This window comes from Microtus ochrogaster, linkage group LG3 (assembly GCF_000317375.1).
Source record: "Microtus ochrogaster isolate Prairie Vole_2 linkage group LG3, MicOch1.0, whole genome shotgun sequence".
NCBI classification, from domain to species: domain Eukaryota; kingdom Metazoa; phylum Chordata; class Mammalia; order Rodentia; family Cricetidae; genus Microtus; species Microtus ochrogaster.
In genome coordinates, this window is record NC_022029.1 from 28,408,846 (window position 1) to 28,416,914 (window position 8,069).

At 47.8% G+C, this 8,069-nt stretch overlaps 1 protein-coding gene across 2 annotated transcripts in view; it reads left to right on the top strand.

The window, feature by feature from the left end:
- The first annotated feature begins 1,252 nt into the window (after positions 1–1,252).
- The window catches only part of Pglyrp2 (peptidoglycan recognition protein 2), a 9,538-nt gene continuing 2,721 nt past the window's right edge, over positions 1,253–8,069 (top strand). Inside the window, exons 1-4 of one of the 2 annotated variants that reach the window (XM_005360691.3) lie at positions 1,253–1,462; positions 4,062–5,045; positions 5,927–6,137; positions 6,849–7,146. In XM_005360691.3, coding sequence (XP_005360748.1) covers positions 1,396–1,462; positions 4,062–5,045; positions 5,927–6,137; positions 6,849–7,146 — 1,560 coding nt within the window. In that variant the 5' untranslated portion in view covers positions 1,253–1,395. The remainder of the gene's footprint in view (positions 1,463–4,061; positions 5,046–5,926; positions 6,138–6,848; positions 7,147–8,069) is intronic. The other variant, XM_005360692.2, reaches the window with a different exon arrangement.

Here is an 8,069-nt window from a genome sequence, read left to right on the forward strand (position 1 = left end):
ATATCTATAATCCCAGCACTCAGGAGTCTCAGGTAGGAAGACCCTGAGTTTGAGGCAAGCCTAGACTACATGGTAACACCCTGTCTCAAAATAAGATGTAAAAAGATACCAGTGTGATGACACACACACCTATAATCGCAGTACTGTGGGGCTGTGGAGATGGGAGGACTGGGAGCTCAAAACCAGCCTGAGCTAAGAGAGGTTCTGTCTCAAGGGAAAAAAAAGTAAATTGGGGCTGGAGAAATGGCTCCGTAGTTAAGTAGTTAAGAGAATTTGTTTGCTGGTGACTTGAATTCCATCCCAGTACCCACATCAGGTAGCTCACAACAACTTGAAACTGCAGTTCCAAGGGACCCAAGGCCTTCTTTTGTCTTTCATAGGCATTGTTCTTTCACTGGAAAACCCACAGGTGGTAGCCACTGTAACAGGTGGCAAGGGCTGTGTCACAGGCCTTTAATCTCTGTGCTGGAGGCAGGTGGATCTCCCAGGCTGAGGAAAGCCTGGTCTACAGAGCAAGTTCCAGGGCTACATGGTGATACGCTGTCTTGAAAAAGAAAAAAAAAACCAAGTAAACAAAAACCCACATACATACAAACACGTGTTAACAATTAAAATAAGTTGAATAAAGGGATGTTTTGAAAGGTAAAGGTATTTTTCTGCAAGCCTGACACCCTGAGCTTTATCTCTAGATCTTGAAGTGGAAGGAGAAAACCGACTCCCAAAAGCTGTCCTCTTATCTCCAGTGTCATGCCTGGCATATGCTCAAACACACACCCATCTCATGGACACACACTCTGCCCACACAGGCAATAATAGTACATTCGAATTTAAATTTGAAGGTCTTTAAATATAGTTGTTCTTTTTTGAGACAGGGGTTTTTCTCTGTAGCCCCGGCTGTCCTGGAACTCACCATGTAGAACAGGTTGGCCTTGAATTCACTCAAGCCTTTTAAATAAAATCAAATAAAATGTAAAAGGGAGTCAGGGGATAGAGTTCAAAGATACAGTGTTTGCCTGGCATGCGTAAGGCCCTAAGTTTAATCTCCAGTACTGGAAAAAAATTAATTATATTTTTTTATATTTTTATATTTTTTAAAGGCAAGGGCACGGACCTTTCTGAGTTTGAGCTTACCAGTCTACAGGCTTCTCTTGGCATAGATCTGACTTACTGACCTATCAGGTCTCTCTGGGCGGGAACAGAACAGGACAGGACGGCGGAGACTTTGAGACCTAAATAACCTTGACCCAGGCACTCTACTCCCACACTCTTAACTCTGCTGGGGCGAGTGTGCTGTCCTGCTGCGCTTTGTTAAGTCAGGTCAATTCTCACGCCCTTCTTTTCCCAGCACCTTTGAGATTCTCTGCTGGGCCTCTGCCCTGGAACTGGAGCCCCACAATGATGAAAGTCCAGGGTGTCCTCTGGATTTTGCTTGGACTGTTGCTGTGGCCAGAGTCAGAGACAGGTGAGTTCTAGGGTAGAGGCCTTGGGGGAGGGGAACTTGTTTTGTTGAACCTTAGCGGGTCAAGGCTCCAGCTCTCAGCAAACTGCTATTAGGGCACCACACCACACGTATCCAACACCCATAGAGTCAAGGAAGGGGTGTCAGAGAGTAGACAAGGCCGGGGGGTGGGCGAGGGGGGGTGGTTAGAGGGTAAGAGGGTTGGGAACAAAAATCAAGGGTAGCTTCCTGGAGAAAAACCTCACACAACTAGGATGGGAGGTGCGAGAGCTGAGTTTGGTTGAGAAGCAGAAAAGACCTGATAATTTAAGCAGAAACAAAGTTACAGAATGGATTGCCCTCCAGACGCTAGGGTACAGGATTAAAATGACCTGGAGGCTCTGGGTGTGGAAACAATTGTCTGTATCCCCAGAACATGGGACTGCAGGAGGATGTTTAGCCGGAGATATATAATGAGTTAGAGGCCGGCCTGCACTATATAGCAAACCCTATAACAAAAGAACCAACCTAGATGCAAATTAAACTTCCTGCACTTCCTAACTGCGTGACCTGAAGCAGCTAACGCGTCCTCTCCATCTCAGAAGCTTCATCTGTAAACAGGAAGTTTTGTGAGAATTAAATAAATTTTATGTATCACTTAGAGTGACGTCTGACACATAGTTAATGTTTAAATAAACATTGCCAATTATTCAACAACCCCTAACTCTGCTGTGAACCTGGTAACCTAACATCTAGATTCCCTTTCTTGAAAAGGGAAAAACACATTCTCCTCTCCCCATGGGCTGTTTGTCTGTCCATCTGTCTGTGTGTCTGTTTGCTTGAGGCAAGGTCTTACTTTGTAGCCAGGAAAGGTTGGAACTATGTAGTTCAGGCTAGTCTTGAACTTGTGGTGGTCCTTCTGTCTCAGCTTTCTTGAGGGCTGGGATTACAGGCATGAGCCATTGTACTCAGCTTCCTTGGTGTCATGTGACTACTTCCGAATCGATAACGAACATCTTATGCACCAAATAGGGTACGAATGGTGGACCAAAGAAATTATTCCGCTCAAGTATAGCTCAGTGAGCCAGTATGTTTACTTTGGATTATTTATAGGAATATGGGTGATTCAAATACAGCTGTATCACCAAAAAGTCCATCCCCAGCATCAATGATGATTCACAAAAGCTGCAGTCCTGCAGCTCCTTGCTGAACTTTCAGGCAGCTTGGCTGGTGGGCAAGTCTCTTCTTCTCTATAGTTGTTATTGCTTATACAATCTTGGGAGAAGAGCCTCTTAAATTTCATACGTTTTAGGAGTTTCCTGAGACTTGTATGTTGGTTTACTTCCTGAGACTTAGTAAGAGGCCTCAGGTTAGAGAAAATTGCTACATAAGCCTCAGGTAATCCTTTGACATACTTTTCCTCCTAAAATTGCCCAACTGTAATCTATCACCAGAAACTGTCTGAGCTGGAGAGATGTCTCAGTGGTTAAGACAATGCACCACTGTAGAAGATCCATGTTCTGTTCCCAGCACTCACATTGGGTGATTTTCAACCACCAGGTAACTCCAGTTCCAGTATATCCAAAACCTCTAGCATCCACATGCACATACCCCCCACCAATTAAAAATAGTAAGAGTAAAACTTGAAATAATAGTAATTTTTAATAATTCATTTTTATTTTATGTATATGCATTGGTGTTTTGGATGCATGTGTAGCTGTGTGAGGGTATCAGAAACCCTGGAACTGGAGTTACAGATAGATGTAAGCTGTCGTGTAGGTGCTGGGAATCGAACCTGGGTTCTCTAGCCTCTTAACCTCTGAGCCACCTCTCCAGCCCCAATAGTAATTTTTAAGTGATCTGTCTTTACCCCTACATATGTAGAAATTCTCCATGGTTTTCTTCATTGCTGTACCACCAACCACCTTCCTCATTTACCCCTCTTCTGTTTGCCCCTCATTTAGAACCTTGGAAACCCATTTCCCTATTGTAACCCAAACAACAAGCTTAGAATGCTGTCTTGGTCTGTTGTTGTGAATACACACCATGGCCATAGCACCTCTTATAAAGGAGAGCCTTTAATCAAGGCCAGTTTAAGGTTTCAGAGATTTAGTCCATATTAGGATGGTGGGAAGCAAGGTAGTGCACAGGCAGACCCCGTGCAGGAGGAGCTGAGTTCTACATCAGGATCCACAGGCAGCAGGAAGAAGAGAGACAGCTACCTGGCCTGGTTTGAGCATTTGAAACCCCAAAGCCCCACTCCAGTGACACACTTCCTCCAACAGGCCCACATGTATTCCAACAAGACCACGCCTCCTAAATCCCTCTCAAATAGCACCACTCCGTAATGACGAAGCATTCTAATATATGAGCCTATGAGGGACATTCTTACTTAAGCCACCACAAATGCCATCCTGGCCGGGCTGCTCTGCTGCTCATGATCCTCAGTGTTCATGGACAGTCCAAACTCCTTAACCAACAAGGAATAGTCTGGGTGTCTCCGTTTCCCCCTCTACACAATGGTAGTGCTGGTCACAGTGGTGTCGGAAGGAATTAGGGAAATACAACATGTACTGGAGAGGATCAGGAACAAGCGATGCTGACGCATTTTCTCCTCCTGCAGCCTCCTCCTTACCCCTGGTCATGGACTCCATCATCCAGGCCCTTGCTGAGCTTGAGCAAAAGGTGCCGGTAACTGAGGCCAGTGGCACTGCCCCTGCACGGATACTGTCAGCCAACCACGTCAGCCCCCACAATTCTCTTCACCAGTACTTGCTGCGGAAGGCACCAAGCCACAACATGACAGAGTCAGAGCCCCACTCACTGAGCCCAGAACTTCAGACTCTGATTTCAGAGGTGGCCCAACATGACGTACGGGATGGGCAGGAATACGGAGTGGTGCTGGCACCTGATGGCTCCACTGTAGCCGTGAAGCCTCTACTGATTGGGCTAGAGGCTGGTTTGCAAGGGCACGACTGCTTGGCCACCCCTTGTGATGCCAGAGACACCACTACAAACGTTGCAGCCATCTGGCCAGGACTAATGGATGCCTCCACAAAAGCCTCTACAGATGGTGGAGCCACTTCACCAAACGAAAAAGCCAAGACTCCCACCACTGTGGACAGACTCTTGGCACTCATCTTGGCTGGAGACTTGGGTCTGACATTCCTCCACGGTTCCCAGACTCAGAGTTCTCCAGGCCTGGGAACTGAGGGTTGCTGGGACCAGCTTTCTGCACCCAGGGTCTTCACACTGTTGGACCCCAAGGCATCCAGGCTCACCATGGCTTTCCTCAATGGTGCCTTGGATGGAGCTCTCCTTGGGGATCACTTGAGCCGGGTTTCTAGGCCCCGGCCACCCCTCAGCCACCTGCTAAGAGAGTACTATGGAGATGGGGTGGCTGGCGATCCAAAGTTCCGAAGTAACTTCCGAAGGCAGAACGGGGCTACATTGACTTCCGCTCCTACCCTGGCCCAGCAGGTATGGGAGGCCCTTGTCCAGCTACAGAGACTGGAGCCAAAACAGCCACAGTTGCAGAACATGACCCAAGAAGAGCTGGCTCAGGTGGCTTCCCTTGCTACCAAGGAGTTCACTGAGACCTTCCTGGGTAAGGAGCTCCCCTGACTCCTCATAAATAGACACTCTCAGCCCCCTGTGGTGAGTGGGATCAAGGGCCCAGAGAATCCCAAGGGGACAGCAGTGAAGATAGGGACAGCTGCAGAGTCAAAGAAATGCAAGAGTTGGTCCTGGAATAGATAAGAGTTCACCTGATTTAAATTTTGTAAAGAGGGATTGGGGGTATAGCTCAGTTGGTAGAATGCATGCATAAGACTCTGCATTCAATCCTGTCACCACGGGAAAATGCACACAGTGATGCATGCTGGCAATCCCAGCTCTTAAGAGGTAGAGACCAGAGGATCAAGGAATATCAAAGGCAGCCAGGAATATATATTAAAGGGCCAGCCTGGGCTTCATGAGACCCTGAACTCTAACACCACATACACACACATACACACACACACACACACACACACACACACACTTGAAAGGAAACACATGGGGATTGATTTTTTTTTTCCCGATTTTATTTAGACAAGGTCTGTATAGCCCAGGCTGGTCTTGAGCTTGCAAACTCAATTCTTTAATCTCGTCAAATGCTGGGATTAACCACCATACTCACACTTTAGGTCTTTCTCCTGGAAGTGGCAGAGACATAACAGACTCCAAGACTAACTATGTCTACCTATCATCTATCTATCTATTATCTATCTATCTATCTATCTATCTATCTATCTATCTATCTATCTTTTATCTATCTATCATCTATCTAGCTCTGTGTGTGTGTGCCCTCTGAGTCACCTTTCTGTCCTAAAATTAGACTCTTGCCAATTCCTGGAGACCAGAGAGATGCCCGTAGGTTCACCTTAATAGAGATTCAGTCTTCCAAAATGAAATGCTTGATGATCAGAGTCTCCCTTGCTCCTGAAGGATGCCCAGCCATTCTCCCTCGCTGCCGCTGGGGTGCCGCGCCCTACCGAGGCAACCCGACACCACTCCGGCTGCCACTCGGATTCTTATACGTGCATCACACATACGTCCCAGCGCCACCCTGCACCACCTTCCAGCGCTGTGCCGCTAACATGCGCTCCATGCAGCGTTTCCACCAGGATGTGCGTCACTGGGATGACATCGGCTACAGGTGAACCTGGCCTAGGCTACTGTGGGAGAGGTTGGAAGGTAGAGAGTAAAACAAGTGGGCGGAGACTGGCAAGTAGAAGAGGGAGTTTGTAGTGGGCGTGGTCAAGAACCAGAATGGGGTGGAGATGAGGAGCAAGGTCCCGGATTGGGATGGAGATATCCCGGCAAGGGATAGAGAGGGGAGAAGAGTGAAAAGGGACTTGACCAGTTTTTCAGAAAAGGTAAAGTTTTTGTTTGGTTGTTTTTTGAGACACGGTTTCTCTCTGTAGCCCTTACTGACCTGGAACTCACTCTGTAGGCCAGGGTGGCTTCAAACTCAGAGATCCAGCTGCCTTTGCTCCAGAGTGCTGGGATTAAAGGTGTGCACACCCGGCTGCTTTTTGTTTTTCTTCTTTTTCCTTTCTCCTCCTCCTCTTCTTTTTTTTAAAACAAGTTCTCATAACTGGCCTGGAGCTCGCTATGTGGAAAAAGCTGGCCTCGAACTCATAGAGTTCTGCCTGCTTCTTTCTTTGAATGCTGTGATAAAGGCATTCTGCAAGAGAGAACGGTTTCTGGGGTGGCACGTGGTGTTCAAATGATACTGAATTGGATGAAACAGAGGCAGTGTATTACACTCGGTGTCATAAGGCATTGAGACAGACTCTGGGGGTGTGGCCAGATGGGGACGCAGCCAGGTAAGGTGCTTAACCGCCCTACCCCAACCCCTCCGCAGTTTCGTGGTAGGATCCGACGGCTATGTGTACGAGGGCCGTGGCTGGCACTGGGTGGGCGCACATACGCGCGGCCACAACAGTCGCGGTTTCGGCGTGGCCTTCGTGGGCAACTACACTGGGTCACTGCCCAGCGACTCAGCGCTAAAGACGGTTCGCGACGTGCTCCCGAGCTGCGCCATTCGCTTAGGCCACTTGCTGCCAGACTACAAAGTGCTGGGCCACCGCCAGCTAGTGCACAGCGACTGCCCTGGGAATGCACTCTTCAACCTGCTGCGCACCTGGCCTCACTTCACCGCGGTGAGTCTGCCTGTCACTGCCCATGGCATCATCTGTCCTGTCTGTTCTGAACACACATCTTCAGCCCTGGCCCTGCCCCCCAGTGAGCTTGTCTTTTGCTTGACTGCCAACCCCTCTGCTGGCACCCCTCTGATTTATAACCTCAGTCTGACCTTCGTTACACATACCTGTTAGATTACAGACCTCCAGCTGCCCAACTGTCTCCCCCAAATTGGGCCACACCTACCAAAAGTCTCTCAGAAATAGTAGAGCAGACCACTGTTGCCTTTCTGATGTTCTCTGACACTCTTGGCCAAGTGTTATGAGAGACTTCCTGAGGGGTCACACCTCAAATAGTAACAATTCTCTACAAAATCCAACGTGGTTGTTTTTATTGGGTTTACTTACAGGAGTACGGATGAGGGGTTCCTTACAGGATCAGGAATGACTTAAAAAACAGCTGTATCAGCTGGGTAGTAGTGGTGCACGCTTTTAATCCCAGCTCTCAGGAGGCAGAGGCAGGTGGATCTCTGTGAGTTCGAGGCCAGCCTGGTCTACAAGAGCTAGTTCTAAGACAGGAACCAAAAATCTGTCTCAAAAACAAATAAACAAAACAAAAACAAAAGCAGCTGCATCATGGGAAGTCACTTCACCATGGGCGATGAATGATGAAAGCTGCAATCCTGAGCCCTCAACACAACTTGTAAGCAGCTCACTAGGGAAGAACCCTTCAGGGCAATTTTTGGCAAATGTGTTGTCAGTCCTGTCCCCCATTTTCTCCCGCAGCAGCTGTTTAAGCTTCTGTCTAACCAGCCTTGATGGAGGAACCCTAATTCTTTCCTTGAGGGAATATTTCAATTAATAGGAAATTGCTATATAGCACTAAAGCAATCTTGAATTACAAGTTTATTCTTTTTTCAAAAGGTTTATTTTATTTGTCGTGT